Source organism: Aphelocoma coerulescens, chromosome 8 (assembly GCF_041296385.1).
Source record: "Aphelocoma coerulescens isolate FSJ_1873_10779 chromosome 8, UR_Acoe_1.0, whole genome shotgun sequence".
Classification (NCBI taxonomy): domain Eukaryota; kingdom Metazoa; phylum Chordata; class Aves; order Passeriformes; family Corvidae; genus Aphelocoma; species Aphelocoma coerulescens.
The window spans coordinates 11,773,459-11,798,881 of NC_091022.1; the positions used below are offsets into that span (position 1 = coordinate 11,773,459).

Here is a 25,423-nt window from a genome sequence, read left to right on the forward strand (position 1 = left end):
GTGTTGGTATCTCTGCAAAAATAAAATGATGAATACAAACATTAAAAAGTCAGCTCGCTAACTTTGTCAGCTGTTCTGTACCCATTAGTGCTAAACCAAACCAGAGCATATAGGTATTCCATGTTTACATTCAGAACTGTAAAACAAATTATTAATTCTACTGGAAGTCTTTTGTAGGTTGGCTAATCCCCATTCCTGTGTACAGATATCTTCTCTAAGTATTCACTTAAGATAGCTTAAAAAAAATTGGCTTAAACAAGCAAAATTAACTTTCTGACTTTGATTTTCCCCCACTCCCAAGTGTGAGAATAAACCTCAGTCATTACAACATCTCTTTTCTTCCCACACTTCCACAGCAGCTGCTTAATCACACCAGAAGAAACCAGCCTCTGTACCTGAGACATCTAGAAGCAAACATCATGCTAACATACCAAGTCATAATCAACTTCTGGAATTATTTTGGTTTTAGAGTGCCCTACATTGAGAGTTGCTTGTTTTTAAGAAACTTCCTTGCATGTTGCAATGACCAAATTACACCATTTGTTGTTTATGTATTTGTAGCAATTAAACTGGTACCTTCAATGGGATGTCCTTAATTTGTCAGATGTATCTGGCCTTGAGATTTTAGCTGATGGTAAGTAGGTTGGAAAATTTTAAAATACTGTAGAAATTCAGTGGGCCAAGAAAAGTCAGCTATTCTTTTCCTTCTAACCATTTAACTGCAGTGATTAAAAGCAAGCAGACAGTTAACAGCCGTGTTTTATATTCACTGAAGCCAAAGTATATAAGGACTGATGAAAAACAGATTAGAAATGCCAGTGTATTCCTTAAAGAGGACAGTCATCTTCAGGCAAACCTAAGCAATTTCATCAGTGGTGGATACAGAAATAATCCAGACCCTGTTCATACAAGCAGCGATTGCTAAACTCACTGCCGTGTGCCACTTACTCACACTAGCCTGAGTCAATGGCTTTTTTCAGGGCTTCTTCCACCCTTCACAGCCAACAATACCATTCAACTCTTTTCCTCCTTAGCCTCTTACTGCAAATCCTCATAACTTCATCTGCTTCTGCTTATTATCCTTGGTTTTACTTTATTTAGCTTAATGTTTGGAATGTCCCCATTATTTGCAAATTAACTTAATAGTTGAAGTAATTGTTGCAGCTTCCTAGATGCAACTAAAGAAGATTCATCTCTTTCATAGAAATCTCTCCACATCACAACAGCTAGACCTTTTGTTTATCCTGGATCCCTGAGCCTGCTGCTCTGTGCCTGACAGCAACTGCCTAAGAAAGATCATACTGAATAAGGCAGTCACGTAGTGACATTTCCTCAGAACATTCTCTGGCAAATTGAAAGCCCAGAATCCTTCCACATCAGCAGTATCATTTATACTTATTAGCCCTACAAATACTTGTCTTATGTTGAGGACTTCCCCCCCCATATAACAATTTAGAGCATGTCATTACTGCATAACATCTTGGATGCTAAAGGTCCTTTTGTTCTGATCTGACAACGGCAGGTTTCATGTGTTACTTCACACACTGAATAGGAAGATAACCCTTAGTGTGAACACTAACAGGATTTTTGAGGCTTCCATCACACACTCCACCATCTTTTTTCCCCTTGATCAAGAATCCTAGTCTAGCTATTCTTGACATGAAAATTTTTCCACACGTTTGATTTTCCTTACTCATTTCTGAATCTTGTCCAGATTTTCAGATTCAACTTTAAAAAAATCAGTTGCTGGGCCCACATGCAGCGTTAGGTAAGTATTTTAAGATGCATAATATGAAAATACAAACTTTCAAAATTATAATGTACCTTGTACATGTACTCTGAAATACTAAGATTTTGTTTATCCTGATACAACTCTTTCCCATTCTTGATAAAACTACTTTTGATGTAGAAAAAATGTAGCAGAGAAGATCCTTGGGGAAAAAACCCTAAATATCTTGAATACAACTTCCACTTACTCCCTTCACAAGCTGTTTTGAGCCACATATTGGTGTCAGATTTCCTATCATAAAGCATCTCTATTATTCCACCTTTACAGTAACATTTGGCTTTGCTTTGCCTGATGGAAAAAGTGGGTAAGGGATACCAAAAACCCAGACTAAGACTTTTGAGTCATCAGCTTTCAGACTGAGCTAGTGATAGCACTTAAGCCTGAAGGAGGCACCTTGAAAAAGACTTAACTGCTGAATATACAAAAGTAATCCAAAATTTTGAGCTGGTATTTCTTCAACTCTATGCAATTTAAAAAAAAAAAAAAGAAACCAACACAATGGATTTTATATACTACTGAAATCAGTTATTTCGGTCCTTAAGTGTAATACTGATAATAGTTCTTTTCTTCTGTACTTAACTACTTTTCAGCTTTAGGAATGGGAAAAAATACTGCAACTACATATGGCTTTTACAACAAACTTGGGTTCTGCTTGCCAAAGGTGTAAGAAATATATAGCATTTTAGTGTAATTTCTCAGCACCAATTTCAAAGTGTGACTCTTTAGTAAGAAAACATTGAACACAGCATTTCTTAGATAAGTACTTTTACTCTGGATTTTTACGGTGATCCTTGGAGTTATAAACTAGAATTCAGAAAAACAATACAGATATTTCTGCTGCATTGTTTTAAGGTTGTGCTGTACATGGCATTTGATGAATCAGTTGATTTAAAAGTGTGGCTTCTGTAGTCCTATGGAAAAAAAAGTCAGTGTACATTCAATTCTGAACTCATTTAAGTGCATTTGAAAGCTACAGCCACTTATTCTCATCACGCCCCATGTCCTGCAACATTTTAGAATCATTATGTCATGTTCTCCCCTTTCATTCCTCTCTGATGTGGGGGGGGAACTTGATCTTTTTCCACCTTCTAATTAACTCTGAATGAACTTACCTAAGAAAAATCTCTTAATGTATTAGTTAACCCGATAACAAAATAAAGGGAAAAAAAACCAAAACCACAAAACAAAAAATACTCTTATCATTGTAAAGAATGTAAATAAAAAGCCATGAGTAATCTATTCCTTTTCATTATGACATTTCTCTTAGATTCTACATGCAACAAATTAACATTTCAAGGCACATAAATACAACACCCCTTTAAAAGTTCAGTAATTTTAATTAAGTAATTTTTAAAGAGAAATCAAAACATTACCAGTATTACAGAATTCATACAATTTTATTTTTTATTCCCTTCAAAGCAAATGTAAGTATTTCCTTCTTAGTATGTAACAAAATAGAAAAAAAAGTGAATTCTCTTGAATACATCAGGTTTTGTCATTTTGTATGCTTTGTGCTTTTCTTTTCTAAATTACCAAGCCCTTTGAATTCAACTGCTTCCCTTCTTTTCCTCTCCTTTCTCCTTGCCTCCACTTCCTCAAAGAGACATGCTTAGTTTTGGAATTTCAGTATCACAGGCAATTCAGCTTCTGAAACAGACTATGTAGACAATCATAAGGAATTTGCTAAGAAATTAACTTTTTTAAAAAGCTTCAGTAATAATCTCTGTATATACTTAAAGTGTACTTCAGTGCACGGTTGACAGCATTTATCCAAAGTTATTTACTGTGATTGGAACTGCTCAATAATTCTGTGATTAACTATCTACTTACCCAGCACCATCTAAAAAGCTTTTAGATTTTTCACAATTACACATATTTTAAAAATTTTTCAGTGAGTTATTTTTACAGAAAATACTACACCTTAAGACACTGCACTTGTATGAAACATTTCGCCATAAACCCATATTTACAAATTTTCTCTTGAAGTCCCTACCCAAGAGCCTAGGCCTTTTTAATTCAGTCATTTTTAGAAATAAATTCTATTATAGAAAGGTTTCAAAGTTCTCAAAGACAATTCCAGTATATATATAATTACAATAACTTTTACCATAGTTAGTTAGGAACAAACATGCCCTTTTGAAAAAGCACTTGCAGTGTACCACTAAATAAAACCTAAGAAATATATGTGCTTGTCTTTTCATCTCTCTGCCTTCTACTCCCCCAAAAGCAGCAAATTTAAATTATAACATGACTTTCCATTAGGAACCATGTAGTACTGAAGTGCAGTATTTGGAAAAGTCAGTTCCATTAGAATATGTACATAGTGTTTGTCTTTTTAATGCATTATAAACATCACCATATCTATTCATCCTTAATGCAGACCATATCCTTGGGTTTACTAAGGCTCTTCACTTCCTCCAGTAGTCTTTTAGGTGTCAAAATATGAGTAGAACCTGACAAGAGAACATAAGTATGAACTGTATCAGTCAAATCCTGACTTTCAGACATTCCCTTTTTAAAACATGAGTTACATGCCAGTGTTTTTTGCTGTACCTGGAAAACTGACAAGTATGACAGTTCAAAGTGTTTTCATATAAAGCACCATCATGTAAGTGTCACCATTACATAGGCCATGTCCCTCTTACCACACTCAAACATTCAGATCAGGATTCTTACTTTGAATACAAGTTTCAAATCGTGCTCTGCCCTGTTTGAAAGACAGGCTTGAACCTGGGCCACTTTTACTGTATTCAATTGTCCCAGCCTGCAAGAAACCTGCCATTCTGTGAAAGAGTGAATTAATGAATGAGAGGCTTTACCTTAGAATCAAGAAACTATCTGGATTCAAGATTATCACAAACAATGTGTTTCATAAAAATACCAGTTACAGAAAACTGGCTGTTACTGACTAACATTTCCTTGAAAAAACAAAATCCAAGTCTTGAGCAGCAAAGAAAATCCTTATTATTCTTCAGTAGTTCACAACTACCTCTCTTATTCTCAGAGAGTGATTATAAATTCTGCCATGAAGGGTCACCCTACAGTTCTGAAGGCAACAAGTAGTGTCACTCTGAATGGGCTAATATTCTTTGAGTTCTGAATCAGGAACACAGCCAAATTTCAATCTTTCAGTAATCCATGTGGAAATTTGGCAAATATCACCTCCCCTCAGAAATGAGAATTACAAACAAAACTACAAGAATCATCTCTAAACAAAAGGGAAGATGGTGCTGTGGTGAATGCCAGATACCACAGTGAAAGAGTAACCTACACTAAACATGGTGCTGTAAACAAGTGTCAGATGAACAAATAATCTTGTTAAACTACATTCCTGTTGTCCTGGTCTTTCCATTCCTACTCAAAACTAGAACCAGCGTTAAACCTACCTTAACCACTACCAAGGAAACCAGCAAATAAAAAATAAACCAAAAAAACTCCAACCACACATAAACGCACTTACAATACCCCTGAACATTTTGAGGCAACAGACTCTAGATCTCAGAATCAAGGTTGTCATTGTTTTAGGGAAGGGTATTTATTTAAAATCATGGTAGATGGTAGATAGCTTCCATCTGAAACTCAAGACTAAGTTTAAATGCCAGATGTAAACATCTCAAGCAATTTAGAATGCTTTAGATGACCCTGTACCCAGCCATCAGCTGGCCCCACAGATGGACAAAGGTCTTTGGTAAGGTTCTGTATCCAGGAGCTCTGTTCTGTCATATATATGTACATGTTTTAGCACCTAATTATTTCCTGTAATGCCATTTAAAATTCATTTGAAGCACAGCAGCTAATGAATGAGCATTTACTACCTCTAAGGTGCTGGGAGATTACTACACCAGCTGCCAATTGCCAAATCTTAAGAAGGGGAGTTTTCAGGACACAAGCAGTTAATCACTGCATGGTTTATGCAAAGCGTCTCAAGTAGCCACAACAGAAACTAGAAAATGTTGCAAAGTCAACTGAGCTACACTGAAAAAGTGGTTTGAGGTTTATTTGCTTAGTTTTTTGGGTGGAATTTTGATTAGGATTGTTGGGGTTTTTTAACACTTATCTTCCTTCCAAAGTGAGCAATTTTGCACTAGTTCGTCAGCTTTCCTACTTCCAAAAGCAGTGAGAGTAGCAAGTATCACTGAAGGTAAAGCACAGGGAGATGTAAAAGTTTGTGAGGAAACTGCAATGCAAAGAAATAGAGGTCTCTTGAAATCCTGTTTGCTATACACTGACATATTTCTCTGAAATAATTCTTCTCTAGAGCATAACTGTTCTTTTTGTCCTTAATGTCTTGTGGCAAAAAAAATCCCTCCAAACACCAAACAGCCGAGATAAGCTGAAAAGATGCTTTTAAATGCAGCACTTTAAGAAATACCATTGCCTATGGTATTAGTGTGGTGAACCAACAGAGGGAACCTAAGAAAAATAATTTTTACATTTTCCAGAACCACATGTAGTACAGCACACAGCCCACCCTTTTGCCAGGGCAAGCTTACCAATAACAACTTCGCAGGACTTGTAGGCCTCAGAAACTTCGTAAGCGCTGCGCATCTCCGAGTATGTGACTCCTCCAATCACGAATATAATCAGCCTCGCGCTGCTCCTCCGCTCCTCCCTGTAACTCGCTCTAGGTTTCTGGCGTGCGCTGCGAAAGATTTCGTAAGATGACATTTATACAGCTTGCCTGATTAATTTTTGGTTAAAATTATACCTCCACAAGCAGTAGTAATTTCTGTCATGCAGTTCATGGCTTGATTATAATTTCAGCAGCAGTATTTAGATAAATTGATAACTTGTTTTTATTCGTTTTTTTTTAATTATCGCATTACTCAAACTGTTTAGGTTTCACCGGGGGAAAATAAATTCAAAAGAAAACTTTGTTGCACACACAGCTAACATGCCAAGGACTCTTGCCAAGAAGCTTAGTCCTGCATGCTACCAATTCCAGTGGCATTTTTCATGAGGTGTTCATTTGAAAAAGCTAGTCTTGGGTTTTGCAGTCTCTGAGCACGAACAGAATCTCCAAAGAAAATATTTGGCTGTTATCAAATCAGATTCAGATAGCTAGGAAAAACAAAAGCAACCTGAAGCTCCTAGAAGTCTAATGCACATACAGTAATGGCAGACTCAGGTTAAGTCATCCACAGTCCTGATTCTCTCTCTGACACAGTGCCTTAAAGATGGCCACATTTCATCAGCCTATAAGACAGAGATCAAGTTCCAGCGTACAGGGACTTGCTCAAGTACTCCCTTGCACTGATCACCCTAGTGCCTATCCAGGGACCTAAGGATACACCAACAACAGTCTAATTAGCAGTGGATGTAAAACACCTGTTTTCCTAAGGCTGTATATCTCTACTTCTTGTCTTTTATTTAGCAAGGTACAAATTCCAATTGAAGTGTGTCTACCACTTTTAGGATATGTTTGATGTTTCCCTCCCTGAATTCCAGCATCTGATTAGTGCAGAGAGCATTCCTGAGACAGGAACACTCTTAGTGAGCATTCCTGTGACAGAAACACTCTTAGAGTCTCTATTCATTTGTCTCACCATTTAAATAACAGTACAAAAAGTGATAAAGCTCTCAGACTGGCAGGTATTGGTCAGGAGGTTCAAGAGCTAGAGGAACTAAAAAGAGAAAGAAAGAACAGTACACCTTAGTGAGCTAAAAAAAAAGATTTCAAAAATCACCTCTCAATGATAATTATTAAATACGCATGTACACATTTCACATTCACTAAGAGAACTCATTTCAAAATCTCCAACTCTCCTGAACTTGTCTAAACCACTCCCTGACAACAGGGGTCAAATGCCTAACAGGCCTGTAGTTCCTAATGGGAAAGCCTACAGAAGATGAATTTAACTTCCTGAACTCATTAAGCCCAATAATGTCACCACCACTAACAGAGCAGAGATAACTTCCAGAAGTAAAACATTCTTTTTACCTAAGTCACCGTGCTGAACATTCATTCCTGAAACTACTTCAAACTAATACGCTCAATGGTTTAAACTTCTCATTCTGGGAATATGAAATGTTATTCCTAACCTTGAAGCAAAAGGGAGATATTACAAATAAAGCTATACATTACTAAGAATTATTAAAATTACAACCAAGTTGATTATGTTTTAGATTAAATAAAAATATAGGCTTGGCACATTAACATTACCTCACTTAAGTTATTTCACTGTTCTGTAAGCACACTTCTGTAAGGCTTTAGAATGTAAATAACAATACTGAGATAGGGGTAAAATATGTTTCAGGAAATTAACCCATTTACCTCACTGCTCCTGAACCATTCCAAGTGGGAGGACACCGGGAACAATAAGGCCAGTCTTTTGAATCTAATTTGTTTTCTATAGCATCCTGAAATGCAAAATAAAGACACACTTAAAACAGCCATACAGACCTTAACCCCACCAAGCTTCAGCTTTCAAAAAGGATGCAGCTCAACAAATAATTGCAAGTAGCATCTCATGAATAACACTCCTATGTAAAAAAAACGCTAGAACACATAATGCTAACATGTATTAAAAGTGGTTTGTGTATCACAAGGAATTGGGAGTACGTGTCCTTTTTTATAAACATATTATTAAATTAACTGTTCCGATTTCACTAGCAGCTTTTCATCTGTAATGACACTAATGCATTTAATTTCTATATAGCAGTGTATGAGAGAAGTCAGAGTCCCCTGAAAACACAAATGAACACGTGAAAGCCACCAAGAATCTATGAATGATACCACTGGGTCAGACTAAAGGTCCAGTAAACTCACTTTCCTGTGTGACAAGTCACTGACTGGTGCTTAGGAAGAGGTTTAAGAAAAATCAAACTATACCTCTGGCAAGTAACATCTTCTAGCCTCTACCACACTACAGTTTAGATTTGAATTGCAGTTTAAAGACCCACTGGAGTTAAAACCAAGAAGATACAGATCTTTAAATTATACCAAACACTGCCAATCCCAGGACAAGCTGTTCTAAAAGACTTCTGGCTTTCACTTTCATTTGCTTCACCTTTAAAATGACCTCTAATAAGGAGTATTCCTAACAGCAGTCTAATATTCTATATCAGAGACAGGCTAGAAGTGATTGCTTTGCCCACCAGATATATTTACCAAAATTAGCTCCAAGTACTATGGAATTCAAAAGATTGGTTATAATGGCTCACTTGAGTAAATTTCTGCACTGCACCCATGAATTAATTAGTTGGTTGAATTTACCTCCATAACATCTTTGATAACAGGAGTCCACCTAGAAAGCTGAAAGGTTTCTTCTTTAGAGCGGTCCCTTCTTGCATATTTATGCTGCTGAGCAACAAACTGAAAAGATTTCCAACATATGGTTGTATTATTTAGTGTTTGGGTTTTTGAAACTTACTAGCAGTCAGTAGCAGAGGGAAGGGGATAAGTATGAGATTTTAAAGAAATAATAATAATGACAAAGAACAATAATTGATACCTCTAGAATTCAGGATACATTAGAAATACTAACTTCAGAGACAAGGAACTGAGTAAGTTGGCAGTTTCCAAAACCAAATAGGTCAAGTCACCGTCTGATAATTGCAGAGGGAACACTCTGGGTATCTTTCTTTAAACAACTAGCATGAATAATTTTCAAAGTATTTATCACTTAAACACATTACCAAAAAAAAAAAAATTCCTAGTAATTATCTGCTTCCAAAACCAGACCTGGATAATATTGCTAAGAGCTGCTGAAAGAGCTACAGGTCCTCAGATGGTAGGAAATCACAAAATAAATAAATATATTCTTACTGAAGAGATAACAGGAACATCAAGGTATTTCCAATTTCTTATCATATCACTATCACTTTCTATTTGTACATTCTGGATCAGCTTGTCCAAGTTCTCCTGGGTAGTTCCTTCAATATATGGAAAACAGACAACAATTACCAAGTGACTGTGAGTAAGACCAGTTTTGTCTCATTCATTCTGGGCTATTATTTAGTCCAGAACTTTTTTGTTTGTTCTGTGTGGCCAGTCTAAGTTTAACATAATACTATACTGTAGATAAAATTTTGTTTAATGGTCCACTTTTGAGACCAAAACTCAGTATTGTTACAGATTCCTCAGGCCAACATTCTGCCAATTTGCTCCTTCTCTACAACAAATTTTTCCCTACTGACTTAATTTTCAGGATGCAACGGATGTGGAGCTCCCCATTTAAGAGCTTGACTATTGCACACATGCAAGAATAAGAATGACATTAAAACACTGTATGAATCTGCACTTGAATTACATCTCAACTCCTTATCAATAGTATCTTTGCTACTAATCTGAGAGAAGATAACAGAGGATGGACAGTATTTCTTTCAAACCCAGCTATCAACTCCAATGTAGACTTAGGTTAACCAAAACCACTATACTATCCAAAACTTGAGTTCAAGCTCATAGCACTGAGGAAAAAAACCAGGGCAAATTGTCATACCATTTGTGCTAAAGATATACAGGAGAATAGCTCTGATTTTGTCATAGCTGTCATGACTTTTGTTAAGCAGAACTGGAAGGAGGACCCTCATAGAGTCTTTTACTTTTTGACCTTCTGCATCAGTTCCAAGAGCCAAGTCCTGAATTAATAAAAAATAAGAACAGATACCACAATTAAAATTATTAAAGTAATTTAAATCAATGTTGTTCTGTGTGTTTTGAAACGCATTTTTATGAAACCACAGGTTTCAGGAAACAATCAAGCTGTAGCAATTTAAACTCAGTATGACAAGTCTGACATTTATTTCAATAATTACAGCATTATAATAACACTACATAACACTCAAACATTTAAAACTGTGTGATATCTAGAATTCTTAGAAATGTAAATTATAGTCACAATGTAATGTCTCACCCTGAAAGGTGCTTTTACCAGACATTTAAAAAGGGCTTTCCTCTGCACAACGTATTAAAGCAACCTCCTAGGAGTTTTGAGCCACGAAAACAATGATCCTTACACAAATCAGCCAGATTTCAAAACAAAAGGAACCCCAAAACTCTTAGGAACACCTCCTTATTGGGAGATTAACAGCCTTGTATATTACATTTACTTTTAAGACTACCATGTCAAAAACTGATCACAAAATAAAGGCACAAGACACAGTAGTTTAGTCAATTAAAAGAAGCTTCTATTCCTGCAAACAAAAAAGCAATACTTGCAAAGTTGTTGTTTGGTTTGTGGCTTCTTTAAACATACCTGTTCAGTTTTACAGAGCCTTTCTATGTTAGATTTGAACTTGCTCATGCAATCTTCTGCTATGTTAAGATGCACAACTTGCTGTAAGACAGAGAAGAAAACCAAGAAAATCGCAAGCTGCCTTTTTTTCTTGTATAATAATAATTTCTACTGGTTACAAGAGTCAATCCTTCAACTATCCTTCAGTACCATCACGCATTTTCTGTGTTTTCCCCTTCACTTAGAGACTGACCCCTATAATACCTTTTAAAACATGGAACTGTTAGGATATCATCAATCCTCAAAGCACACAAATTATTTCATTTTTTTACATAGTAAAAGGAAACATGTGGAAACAAGTTTTCTTCTCTAAATTTTACAGTAGGTGAACATATTAATTTGGAGAACAACTATAAAGCACACTACAGGAAAATCACAGACTAAAAGTAGACTTCAATAAAACAAAGTTAAAGTGCACAAGAATTATTTATTGTGAAGTTCTGATTACAAAAGACCCTTTACCTTACTAATCTCTTTACGATACAGTGGCATCTTCTTCATCAGCTGGGACAGAGCAGATATGGATAACTGTGAAGAAATTACACAAGTTGAAATTTTGTTCCCCCAATGAGTGACAAGTTGCAGCCTTGCTACCCCACACAACCCCTCAAAATTCCAGTTGAGAAAAGCCTTAATTTCTGCAACAGGTCCATGAGTTACATGGATCTGATCAGCTGAAAGTAACTAAATTACCAGGAAGAACAATACCTCAACTTAAACTTACCTTTCCTTCTGCTGCTTTTGTTTTTGATGAAGCTTCTTTCAAAAGTTTTGGTATTTCTCTGAAGAAAAGTGGAAAATAATGAAAAGCAACAGCACATGAGTTTTTAAATCTTTTCTTACAATCTTAAAAGAAGTGTGCAACAAGAACTTCTAAATGAAAGTAAAAGCTTCAAATACAGGTCTATCTTCAGAGAAAAGAGTGATTTTTTACAAAGGAAATTTTAACCATTCTATTTGCAATATCTTCATAATGTCATTTGATGCAGCAGCTTGGAAGTACTGTATGCAAAATAATCCCTTCAGATTTAAAATATCTGAAAATACTTGCCAGGAAATGACTTGATTTCCATTTACCTCAAGAACTGTAAGTAGGATTAATATAATTGCATACCTGGGTACATACTGTATTTTTGAAGCATGATTTCTTCCTGGCATTGATTACTTAACTGAATACAATCACTACTGCCTGTATTCCTACTGAACAGCTCAAACACCTTCCCTCTCAAAGAAACCAACCAGCTGGGTTTGTTGTTTATTCACATACTCTATCACATCTGCAATGTGCTTGTGCCGCATCTTCACCCACAGGTCATCATCTTCCTCCAAAATTGCCTCCTTTTCCTTCCCACCAGAGCCTTCTGTTTTGTATCTTCCAAGAGAAAATTCAAACAATTATTTGGGGTTTGGGTTTCCCCCCATTCTCATTGCTTACTACAGTACTATTTGTAACAGTTTAATCAACATAAATGGTAATAGCAGCAATAGACAAAGGTTTTAATTTACAAGCCAAGTTATTGCCCGACAAATTATAATTTACAGAAGGATTTTACAGATTACATATTTGAACACAGAAGCAGCAGATGAATTTTACAATGATTCTTTGGGGCAATAGCTTCTAGACATACTTTTAAACCAACAGTAACTACAGTTTTAAACACACATTTACATGCACCTCAATTTCTCTTCAGCTTTCAATGTCAACTTCCCTTTGGTTTTAAATGCAAGCTGCACAAAGTAATACACACTGCAAATTGCTTTCTCTGGGTATTATTAGACTTCCATAACTGAAGGAAAATGAAGTCACATTCACCAACAAAATGCTAAGCAGGACGAAGTATTTCACATATAAAAGAAACAAGCTGCACAGCATTACAGAGCAGCTATTACATGACTATAAACAGCAATAAACCTAAAACAAGACAGCAATCATGCCACATAATATTTTCACATTCAAAGAAACTCACACAGTGCAGATTGCCAGAAAGCAGAGGAATGAAAAAAATTACAAGATTAATGACTACCTAGAAAACATACTCAACTACATCTTCATATCCAACAATCAAACCTGGATTCATAGAATTCTACACTTTCTATTAAAATGTTCATTCAGTGCTTCTGACTGAAGATACACATTCCTCTTTGCTTGGCTAAACAATGAGGCCATTGGGTCTCTTTTGCTGTAGTGGGTCATCACAAAGTCCTACCAAAACCCTTGTTGCCAGTACAATCAAACAGCAAAGCACATAACTTATGCAAACTAACATTACACTACTCCAAATAGTGCTTACAAAGTGAACATGACTGACTTAAATGTGTATTTACAATAGAAACATGTAAATTTTAACAACTACATAAGTTAAATTACTGGAGCTATAGAAGTGAGTATTCCTGAGAAATAACCTAGCTTTTTCTCAGTATTTAGTTAGTGGTCTTGTTTGTCTTGTTATGCCAAAAAAGTTGAGAATATGAAAGAAAACCTAGAGAATCTCAATGTGCATTACCAAGGCTTTACTTCAAGAGTAGTACAAGGTTCTTAGTTCTTAAAAAAATGCAATTTGTTGGATTCAAAACTTACCAAAAATGCTCATAAGATCCTACCTAATCTCAGCTAAGTGAGGAAGTCAACAAAAAGATGAAGTTACAAATCCAAGAGGAAAGACTAACAATAAGTGAAGCAACCATTACGCAATACAAGCAGCTAATATTGCCATGGTGCAACTGAACTAAACAATTTCAGAGATTTTATAATCAAGAATAAACTATTTAGCTTTTTTTTTTTTAAGTACTTGCTTGTAAGTATCATTTTCAATGGGTAGCAGATCATATGCCATTGCCTGGAAGGTGAGCTCATGGAGTACAGTTGATACAGGGTCAAAGCCACGATCAATTATTATTAGTTGGGAGTGGGTTTTAGCCTAGAAAGCCATCAAACAAACACAAAGTTAAGACACACAGTGCAAAGTTAATGCATGTTAAATCTATTTCCATTAAGTCACAGCACTGCAGATATTTTTAGAGAAATAACTGAAAAGCACTGCAATACAGTCCAAGCGTTTAAACATTTTAATTATGTACAATGGTTTCAAATACTACTTTTAAGGCGATGCTCTTAGCCCACTGCAATGCACTCAGAAATTTGAATTTTATTCATCTAGTGAAGAAAAAATGTAAAAGAAAAACAAACAAAACCCAGAAATGGCTGTCCACTAAGATTTCATTGATAACTTCATTGTTTGTATTGCAGACCAGATAGTGCTGTAATACAGGAAAAAACTCCAAACATTCAACTGAAAATTTCATTTTGGGATTTAGTAAAGTGGCAGTAGCAGCAGGTACATTTATTTCTGTAGCAAAGTGCAAAGTCATACAGTCAGAATGGTGTACCCCATGGTTTTGCAGCTGCCCTAATCAGGCCTTATTTGTAGTGACAGATCAAAATCATTATTTATGTGAACAGCTGGATCTTTGTGGACAATAAAACCCTTCAGGGGAAACATGTCAATTCTGCAAGAAGCCCTTTCTACACATGGCCTTATGGAAGGTGATATTAAAACAACATTTATCAACTGTCTTCAGGTTTGTAACATCCCCCCACATTATCACAGGGCTAATTTTTCAAATAAAATCAGTTTGATCACACAAATACAGACTTACTTCCCCAGTTATTACCTCTACATTGCATTCATACACAAAACCAACTAAATGGCAACTAGTTATTAAATATTATTATTAAATAAGATCTGGATTTGTAGAACTTAATTCTTAAAGAATATTCCAAAGATTTATTTTCCCCCAGACTTACAAAAAAAAAAAAAAAAAAAAAGAAACAAACATTTTAGTTCACTTTCTACCTTTATTTGACTTTTCTCATCTGTTCTGTAGTAGTTTTCAAGAGTTTTTTCAACAAGCTGTGCAAGTTTGCTGGCTCTATCAGATAGTCCACTGGGAAAAAAGGAAGCATGCAAAAATAACTTACATTTCTTCCTAAGAATACCAAAATGCTACCGTTAAAACAGAAAGCTCCCTAGATAGATCCTCTGGTTTCACAAGTTTCTAAACTCCATTCTGAGTATTTCCAATATATTTTCACTTTTACATTATGATTTCACTCTTTAAATGCTTCAGGTATTTCACTTAGTAAAAACAGCTTCAGCCAAAAGACTGACATTAGCTGGCATATGGCCCAGCACCTAAAGTTTAACACAGAGGTGGCAATCAAGGAAGAAAAAAAGAAAAAGGACAGAAAAAAAACAGTGAAGCAGTTATTTGTTACCTTTGCAGAGAATAAGACACCACTTCACATTACACCACAGAATGCAGTCCTTGAATGCAATTTCAGAAGCCTACTTTGACTTCAAAGATACTAAATCTGTACTCAGTTTCAAAGCTCAAAAGAGGCATTCTTCCCAATATCTCTACTACAAGAAATCCTGATCCCATGTGCCACAGCAATTTCTGAATTCCTTGGTGCCAAGCAGAGCTGCAAATGGCCAAACAGCAGCAGTTCTGTTACAGGATTATGCATGTGGCATACAAGAATGCAGCATATCAGTGACATCCTACTGACCAGACATGAAACAAGCCATTCAGAACAAGACAGGGTATAGACAGTACTGTCACATGCATGTACACAAAGAAAAACACTGCTCTACCTACCCTTCACAAATTCCTATCGTTCCATATTTCAGACTTGTGGATTAAAAACAATTAATCCACAACTACAAGGAAAAAAAAGAAAAAAAAAATCAAACTATGCTGCAGCCTCAAGCTATGACCAGACAATGTTGTAAGCCCTAGAAGCGAAAGCAATTACTATAAAACACTAATTTTGCCTCACCTTCTATATCGTACTCCTGGATTCTCATCTAGTGTGGCACATAAGGTAACAATTTGTTCAGCCATTACTTGCAGTACAGCATCTTTATCCTTTGTCTTTTCCAGAGTTGGACTGTAGCAGCGGTAGAATGCATCTGGGATGTTGAGAGTAAATACCTATGTAAAGCATAAGCAAGAAAAAAAAAAGGCCTAACTTGCAGATTGCCAAAACACCTGGTAAAAAGTTTGCTAATAATTTAAAACTATATGCTGCAAGAAAAAGTTATACATAGTATACGTAAGAAAAAAAACCAAAAAAACCCACACTTCATTCCTCTATCCCTGTCCTGTGGAGCTCATCATCTTGTTCTCAGAATTTTTCCCTACTACTCTCCTAAAATACTCTGTTTTTCAAATTGCTTATTGTCTGTTCAGACGCAAGGAAGAGACAGGAATAACTAAACACCCTTCAGTGTCTTCTACAGAGCCATACAATGCAATATCAGAAGGATCATAGAAGGTATCAAGGTTAAATTTGTTTAAAATAAAACTTTACATATTGTATCTGCTTTTAATATGAAGAATTTACCTTCAATAGCTGAAATTCTTTAAATGCATTAAACCTTGATCAAAGCAGCTTAGTACTACAGAGATGAAAAGCTTTTTCAACAGTTTTTTAAAACATGGAAACAATCCTATTGTCAGTAAATGGATTTTCTCTAGCTTCAGATGGACTCTGTAACTACAGAGCCAAAGAAGAACACCCATCCAGATAAAGATGTTTGCTTCACTCGAGTAGATAATCACCTGGACTTTGCCCAGAGCTCAGCCTGATTATTTACTCTTAGCATCCCAGAAAGCAGGCAGACCAGTTAAAACTGTTCCTCTGCTAAGGATTCAAAATGTTCTCACAACCCCAGATACTGAGAAAACAAAACCACAGTAAGAAAAAAAGAAGAGTGTTTCCCAGCCTAAGTGCTGTTTATTTTCAGCTTCAGAAAAGTAGTCCTGATTTCTGCTTTCATGGTGAGTCCTCCAGAGAACCAGGACCACAAAATTTTTGCGGGCTTTATTTGGTACAGAAGAGCAGCTTTGGCAGGGCTCCCAAGAACAGTTTGACACAAAACTTGCAAACATCAACCTCACTGGAAAGCAAACAAACAAGCCACAATACTCATTATCTTCTGATGGATTCTCAATCAAAAAAATAGAAAACCCTTTGTAATAGAAAGGAGTGTGTTTTCAAACTAGGAAACTGCATTACAGTGAGACAGGGCTAGCAGCAATCTCTCCTATATTCACCTGCCACTTGGTATACATAGGAGTTGTCACCCTTGATACGTTGATAATGTTTGACATGGGAAACATTCATGGTTAGTTCTCCAACTCCCAGAACTGGGCAGAGCTTAGAGGCTTTGCTGTCTTAGTGAGTATCAGTATGCATTTCAGCCCTCTGTGTCTGATAAAGGGCATGAGCAACAAACTATTTCTCAACACAACACTCACTGTGTGGCTGCACATGGAAAATACCCATTGCTTTCCATTGACAGTGTAAATTTTTAATTGAGAAAACAGGGATTTCCATGTTCCCCTCTCACTGAAAAGACCATCAAGTTGTAGTTGTTTTTGTTCCACTCCCTTCAGTTCTCTTTGTTCTCCTTTGTCTATTTGTTCTCCTTTGCTGATTTTCACCAAGTCCTACTTACTCTTATTCCTATGCACCAACCTAACCAATCTACCAAAGTAACACCTCAGTATAAGCAGTAACAAACTATTGCTTACTAAAGACAAACCAGAATACTTGCCTTCTCTTGGGGAAAAGATTCCTTCTTTAACCTCCCTGTTGCAGCTGACACCAAGTTTTGCAAAGAGGTCAAGAGCAAAGAGTAAACCTCTTAATACAAGAGCATTTGTTTACATTTGAAAAGCATAGGCAAGCACTGGAAATATCTCACATAAAGATTGTCAGTCAAAAGCTACAATCTATTTATTTTCTGAAAGGTCAGCAGCACTTGAAAATAATCCTCCAGACTACTGTTAAGACTAAGAATTAAACTTACCTGAGACTCATAAGGGAAGAAGGAAATGTTGATCTCCTTGCATCTCTTTATTGATTTTGCACACGAAGACTTAATTTTATTGAAGAGGCTGTCAGAACAAACTAGGGAAAAAAAAGAAATTTTAAGTATAAATAATCTGTACTGTTCCAGTTGCCAGCTCACTTACAAGCATACAGTAGTCAGAGCAGACAATTCTAAATTATGACCCAATTAACTGTAAAATACAAAAAATAATTGCCTACTCTTCCAAAAATGAAATAGAACATATAATCAATATTTTGCTTATGAGACCTTTTTTGAGAAGCACCACTGTTCAATTCATACTGGCTTTTTGCAAGCAAAAAGTTGTTGAACACTCATTAGCAGTCTTCAACTGTAAAGGATGCTGATTTTATCAAAGTAAATGTTTCTGCTATTTCTTGTCAGGTAGGAGAGGAAAAAAAAACATTTCCCAAGCTACAAAAAGAAATAATGTGTACATATCTAAGAGCAAAACACAGAAATATGGAATTCCATTACAGATCTCTAAGCTCCACACTTCCAGGTTACATTAAATCTCAGTCTAGAAACTGAATTTAAATAATGCATGGATGACACAAATACTACACAGATTTGGAAGTGACAGAGTTGTTTCTCTAATTCAGGATCTATTCCTCTCAACAGGAAAGGTTTTGGCAAGTATTCAAACTGAAAGCTTGCCCACTTGCAACCAAGGAGCATACAGCAAGATAGCAGTATTTTTCCAGAACAATAACTGCTACTTCAGCATGAAATTAAACAAGAAACCAAGAATTTGGATAGTAATTTAATACTGATTTGAGAACATCCAGTAGCAGATATGCAAAGCCCACAAAGACAGACATGACTCAGTCTCTACCTTCAGCAGCACATTTCGATTTTTTGTTTTCCCCCCTTTACACACCATTTTAGTCACGCTGGCTGACTGCAGGGACATGTGCAGTCACATTAACCCCATTCCCACTAATTGTCTCTGCTATGCAATTTATGTTGTGCATCCAAGGGCTAAGCAGGCTCCTTCTTTCAGGGAGGGGAAAAAACCTGGCTCACAAGTCTGAAGGATCTACCTGAAGCAACCAATTACCAATACAGCTCTTGCAGAAAGTTCTCATGCAATTATGTTTTTAGTACTATTTTGTTTATGTAGAGATCCATAGTTTTACTTGAACTATCTTCCTCCACACTCTCCAACAGAAGACTGGAATACTTAAAAATAAAACTATATTACCTAAATTAAAAGCAGATGTGGAGAACAATCAAGACTGTTTGGTAATTGTGAAAGAAATTACTGTTACCACACAGCATGGTGACCATAGCCTGGCAACCCAGACATATGGTTAATGACTTGAGTCTCAAATCTTCTTGCAAGAAACAGGACCCAAACTTTTCATGTACTCAGCCACAGAAAAGAGAAGTGAGGAGCTTACTTGCTTACCTAGATAAGTTACCAAACTACAACCCAAAAGCTTACTTACAGTCAGTGAAATACACATATGCTGCTTTGTATCTGCTGGATGATTTAGTGATGAAGTCATCAATCAGTCCATCTACAGACTTATGGGGGCAGGAAAAATAAAGAAAAAAAAACAAAACATCATGCCAGTGTTTTGCCTGCCTTCACATACCAGACAATTCCAGATGAAGAACAATTACAGGTCATGCACCAAGATCATTTTAGGAAGCACACAAATCAGGGTATTTGTATCATTTTCCAGCTATAACAGTGCTGAGATTTATTCTCTCAAGAATTTTTAGGGAAGTAACAATAATCACTTATTAGAGCCATTACTTTGAATTCTACTATTCAAGGTATAGTATATTTCAATGTATTATGTGATACATCATCTCTTTCAGTGAAGTTACAATTGCTAAGCAATGATACAGTCCCTCCATTGACCACAAGGTACATGTTTGCAACATATTCCATGATGGCACTACACTGTCTTTTCATTTGGGGAAATTAGGAATCACACAGAGGAGTATCACAGAAAATGCAGAAGTTCAGTACTTCATAGCTGTACACACTAAATAAACATTTTAAAATAAGGTCGTTTTTTCAGTCTGAAAGATTTTGCAATACTTTAACATACTAACCTTTTTGGTAGGAGTTATTAAATATATTGCTTTCATGTGTGGGACAGGCTCACGGTTTTTATACACATTCTCCACCACTATAAAGTAAGAAACATTACATTTTTATAATTAAGAGCATTACGCATCTTTAAGGAAAACCCTGTACATAAATTAATATAGAGCTGATAAAAAGAGAGTAACAGCAACCAAGTTGTCCCCAATATTAGAGGTAAGGATGTACCTTCTGCAAAGAGCCTTGATTTATTTCTTTGTTATTTTATATACAGAAAGTTACCACAAGGCTTCTTCAATTCCCAGTCTAGCAACAACTAAAGTTGTAGGACTAAATTCTTCCTGGGTATTCTACACCAGCAGAGTTTTGCCCTCCAACAGAAGGTAGGGCAATGCAAACATGCTCAAACTATGTGGCCCAGTATGAACTGTCTTGGCAAGATGGTTCTTTTTCCAGCACACCAAAGGAGAGCAAGAGAAGTTATGCAGGGCATCATTTTGGACTACAGCCTCTTCTGTCCTTTGTTTGCCTATTTCCTGGGCAATTACTCTGTTCCAATATAATTGCAGGCACAAATTAAGACATTTTCAGCAAGTCAGCTTCACTCATCTCCTGTTTTTCTCTGTTTAATAAAGTCATTACCATATAGTCTTACAGTACACTAGCTTGAGAATGCAGAGAGATTCTTGTGGCTCTGAAATTTTGTGGGGGAGGAACAAGGAAGATAAGTAATGTCAGACATCTGGATGTGGAAAGACAGGTTCCTTTCAGCAGTGTACTCACTAAAAAGAAAAGGCTTCTTCTTGATGAAGAGGATACATGCTCACTGAAAGTTTCTCACAAAGGACAAGCAGCACTTCTTATTACTTAAAACACACACCAAAAAGCAAAATTGATACAGCTTTGCTATTATATTTCCAGAATAATCATGTTATACTGAATAACTGGAATAAGAATAGTCTTGTGGAAAAAATAAGTCTAAACAATGCCCTCTTACACAAGCATTTCTGAAAATCTAGACCTAAGGCTAATTAAAAACTGGTTCATTTACATTTTGGGTATTTATTTCAATTTCAAAAATAGGCATCAGCAAACAAACACCCATTGTCACCTCCCAAAAAAACCCACCAAAAACCCCAAACCAAAACCCACCACAACAACCAAGCAAAAAAAAAAAAAACCCAAACCTGTAAAAACACCAAAAAAGCAACCAAAGAGAAAAACCCCCTTACAGAAACACTTTAGAAAAAAATATTTTTAAAAGGGATTTGAGCTTTCAGGCAGAGAAACATTTGGTTTTTTCATTTAAAAAAACCATCACAATTGGCTAATTACTGTACAAGCCTGAAAGTCTACTATTTTAATAACCCATAACTACTTGTCTTCATCAACCAAATAAAGACAATTTCTTGCAAGGGTACTATCAATCTCAGTCTTTCCCTTTTTCTTACCAGGATATTGCCATTGGTTTATTAGTAAGGATTATGCTTACCTGTGATACCCTCTGCCAGTAGATCAGTCATTTTGCAGCACAGTGACAGTAATTTAGTAGTGTAATCATCTAAAAGCATTATCTAAACATATTTTTAAAAAAAACACACAAGTATTTAGATACATTTATCAGCTATATTAAACCCATGTCATATCCTCGACAACCTGCCATAGAAGTTTGAAGCTGAAACCATTTTATTACTCTGTATTTTTTCATTACCTGCATACACCAACATTGCAGGGGAAAATTAATTTCAGAAGGCAGCTCCCAATGTACAAGAATTGCAAAGATGAGCTCCATCTTAAATAAGTTCTTTGTTCCCCCTACTCGTACTAGAAAGTACTTTGAAACTTTCACTTAGACACAAGTCTTTTGAATTCCTGCTAATTTACACCATGGTCTGGTCAAATATATCTGTACATATTTTAAAACTGTTTTATAGCTTAAGCAGCTCTAACAGGTATCATACTGCTCCCTGTGTACTGCAGTGTAGTGTAATTTTTGAAATTAATAAAGTACAAATCTTTCAAAAGGAAGGTTAAGATAAACACAAACAGTTTCTAATTTTTCTTCAAAACTAATAAAAGTAATAGAGACTACTAACCATTTCTTCTTCCTATACTAGCCTCTAGATTTTTCAATATGTATTATACAGAGATCTGAGTTACCAAAAGTAAAATTAATTACTTGGCCGGAAACAATTTTAAGTGAAAATGCCAGCCATTAATGTTATTTATTTGTTCTCTACTCAGTGATACAGATTTCTTGTTCATGTAATGACAGAATTCTTACAAAAATTGTAACAAAATTGTACCTTCCATTCTTCCTCTTTTCTAAAGTCATCAAATACTGCTGATTTTAGCTCTGTAAGAAGAAACAGTTTACCAGTTAGAATAATCAAATTGTTACTAAGAAAGAAAAAATAATTCACCCATTTAAGACTCATATGTTCAGAACCCTAAACAGAAAAATTTTAAAAACCCCACACTGATAAATACCTCCACAGAATTCTTGATCACAAACTGTCCCTGCCTGTTTCTAGGTCTGTACACAGGTGTAACAACAAATTTTTAACCACATGAAAATTTTATTAACATTCATATTTTCTGAGAACATTCTTGCCAATTAAGTAGTCTTTAGCATTATACAGAATTTCTTTTAATAAACTGAGCACCCAACAGCTTTGTCCAAAATCTCAAATATATTTTTTCTACAATATTTTATTTTGTTTGCCTATGAAAGACACCAGAACATACAAATGCATAATTCAGTTGTCTTGAACCTCACTTCTGCAATTAAAAAATAGAAGTCAGTTTTCTCCCATAATAAAACTTTATTCTAAGCTACCATTGTACCAGACACTGTGTACTTGCCCCGGCAACATTTAAACTGTTACTTGTTTTGCCCTCAACCTGCAGCTGCTTCACCCAAATAATTGGCCTACAATGATTTACAGGCTCTCAAAATCATTTGTCTCCTGCAAGCATTCTGCATGCACTAAAACCAAATCCAGGTTAGTGCTCCATTTTTGTCCAGGCTTTCACTTTCTTCTCGCATATTTTATACCAACCATACACCCTAACTCCCTTTTCAGATTTTGTCTTCTCTGAATACATTCAATTAGTTTAGAAAGGCATTTTTTTCTTCTACCTTTACTTCACAATCTAGGTAAGAACTATACACAACTCTGACACAACAGCAGGCTGCCAAATCCCTATGCTGGAAAAAAACAAGAAGCAAACCACACCTTGGCAAAATTAATGACCCATTTATAACACACTTCCTGAAGAAAGGACTATAAGCAAGTGCTACAAAAAACAGAGTTGCAGAAATGCTGAATCATTTACAAAAGTTAATATAGCTATCTATGGCTAGGCTAAAACTTATTATACAAGTCTAGAAAACCATTTAGAGTTGTGGAAAAAAAATTAAATGACAGAATTCCTTGTGGAAAGGACTTTATCGAGAGATAAACTATATACAGCAGCTCTCAGTGTATTTTATGATTTTATCCACAGAACTACTGCGTCCCAAATACAGGTAGCTTTCACTGTCCCCGTAACTGTGAACTTAACTGAAAACAAACTTGTGTGAATTAACTTTTCCACACACTTCTGTGTGGAAAACACCACACACCACAGGTGTAACTTCTGTGCCTATTTACAGAGCAGAACAAGACACACATTGATAAAAGCTGCTACATAAAGGATCAGCATCACTATTTTCAGACAAATCAGCCTTAATAAAACCCCCCACCTACATGTTTGCTGAAACATTAGGAAGCAGCAGCTTATGGCCTTCGATTACCCATTAAAAAAGTGCCAGATGATGTCTAAAACTTAGTTCATCAAATTTCATTGTTGTTGCAATCGTGGAAAGAGAAGAGGACTAGCTAACAAAGCATTCATTTCAGAAGATTCTTCTTAACTAAGCTTGCAATATAAATCTTTTATTATTCACACTGCTTCACTGTCGCTCTTATCTTTGTTCCTCACAACGGCAACACCATTTTCAAAAGTCCTTATGGCCCTTAATGACACACTAATGCTTTGATCACATTCCTTCCTTTTAAGGTCCACATTTTCTATAAAATATCTCAGGACAAAACACCAGCTTTACAAAGGCACAAATAACAGAGCAAGAAAGCAGGACAAGCAAAGCAGCAAAAGTGGGTATTTCTAAAAGTCAAGTTTTAAACAAAGGTATCTAATTCATACAGGCAGGGTACAGGTGCCAGCAATTGAGCACTGAACACCAGAGTGACAGTCTGATTTCCTCTTTCTCTGCGTTTTCTATATTCACTTCCAGTGACACAAGCAACCAGATCGCAGCTTTCAGGTGGAAGCAGAGGAGAAAAATAAAGACAAGACAGCAGCAGGACCTTCCCATTTCAGTGACAGTCACCAGGCTGGCTGAGCAGCTCATGGAGTCACAACCTCAGTACAATTAAGCTCGGGGTGAGGTGGCTGCTAATGCCTTTTCCCCAAAGGTCTCACACTACCTGAAATATTATAAACTCCAGCAAGGAAGGAGGCAGTTACAACTTCATTTTCTGTAACAAACACCAGCAGAACCTACTCCTAAACATGGAGATAAAAATTTGCAGTTCATCTGTTAGACTACCTGGGAAGACCTTCAGCTTTTTCTACAGAAACCCGGGAAGCCCAACACAGAGTGGGAAGTGCCGCTCCGTGAGAGAAAGCAGAAAGCCCCTTCTGAGGCCGGAGCACTCTCCAAAAGTGGAAGCTCGGAGGTAACAGAGAAGTGCTTGAAGAACTGACTTAAGTTTAGGCTCTTCAAGAGCCGGTCCGGCGGGCTGTAGCCTGCAGAGCTCACCCGTATTTCGGAATAAGGCACAAGCGTCTCTTTGCAGCGCTGTCACTGCGCACACCCGTAGCAACGCCGCAAGCCGGGGCAGCCACCTCCCACCACCGCGCCGAGTCACCTGTAATAGCCGGGAGAAGCCGCCACCCACAGCCTCCGCCGGACACTGGCTGCCCACAGAGCCGCCCGGGCCCGGGCCTGACCCCGACCCCGACCCCGACCTGGCTCGACCGCCTCAGCTCCGACATTCTCCACGCACGGCTCCAGACCCACTCTCGGGTGGCACCCCTGACCCCACACGCCGGGCTACGCGAAGCCGGCGCCTCAGAGGTGGGGGCTCCCGGCCGGCCGGCGCCCACCGAGCGGCCCCAGGGCGCACGCACCGAGCGGCCCCGGGGCGCTCCCGCCGCAGGGCGGGGGAAAGAGACCCACAGTCACTTACTCTGCCACACGAAGCTCTTCAGCCCCCGCACCGCCGGCGCCATCTTGCTGCCAGCCCCGCCTGGCAGCGCTGCCTTCCCCTCCCTCTTCAGGGGCGGTGGCGGAGGGCGCTGCCTGATCCTGGGCGGGGCGGCTCCTGCCGGCCGGGGTCAGCCCCTC

The 25,423-nt window shown here is 37.0% G+C and overlaps 1 protein-coding gene across 2 annotated transcripts; it reads right to left on the bottom strand.

Annotated features, from left to right (window-relative positions):
* Positions 1-3,167: 3,167 nt before the first annotated feature.
* Positions 3,168-25,392, bottom strand: STXBP3 (syntaxin binding protein 3). 2 transcript variants are annotated; one of them, XM_069022476.1, is made up of 19 exons: positions 25,266-25,392; positions 22,314-22,363; positions 21,500-21,581; positions 20,016-20,092; positions 19,397-19,475; positions 17,904-18,004; positions 15,866-16,020; positions 14,880-14,970; positions 13,819-13,943; positions 12,293-12,397; positions 11,750-11,807; positions 11,488-11,553; positions 10,987-11,067; positions 10,231-10,369; positions 9,558-9,664; positions 9,006-9,104; positions 8,064-8,149; positions 6,283-6,431; positions 3,168-4,242 (listed from the first exon to the last, which is right to left on the bottom strand). In XM_069022476.1, exons 1-19 carry the CDS (start codon positions 25,306-25,308, stop codon positions 4,151-4,153), a joined length of 1,785 nt encoding a protein of 594 aa, XP_068878577.1. In that variant the 5' UTR covers positions 25,309-25,392; the 3' UTR covers positions 3,168-4,150. The 2 variants fall into 2 exon arrangements, with proteins under 2 accessions (XP_068878577.1, XP_068878578.1); XM_069022477.1 differs by lacking the exon at positions 25,266-25,392 and adding an exon at positions 25,045-25,175.
* Positions 25,393-25,423: the final 31 nt, after the last annotated feature.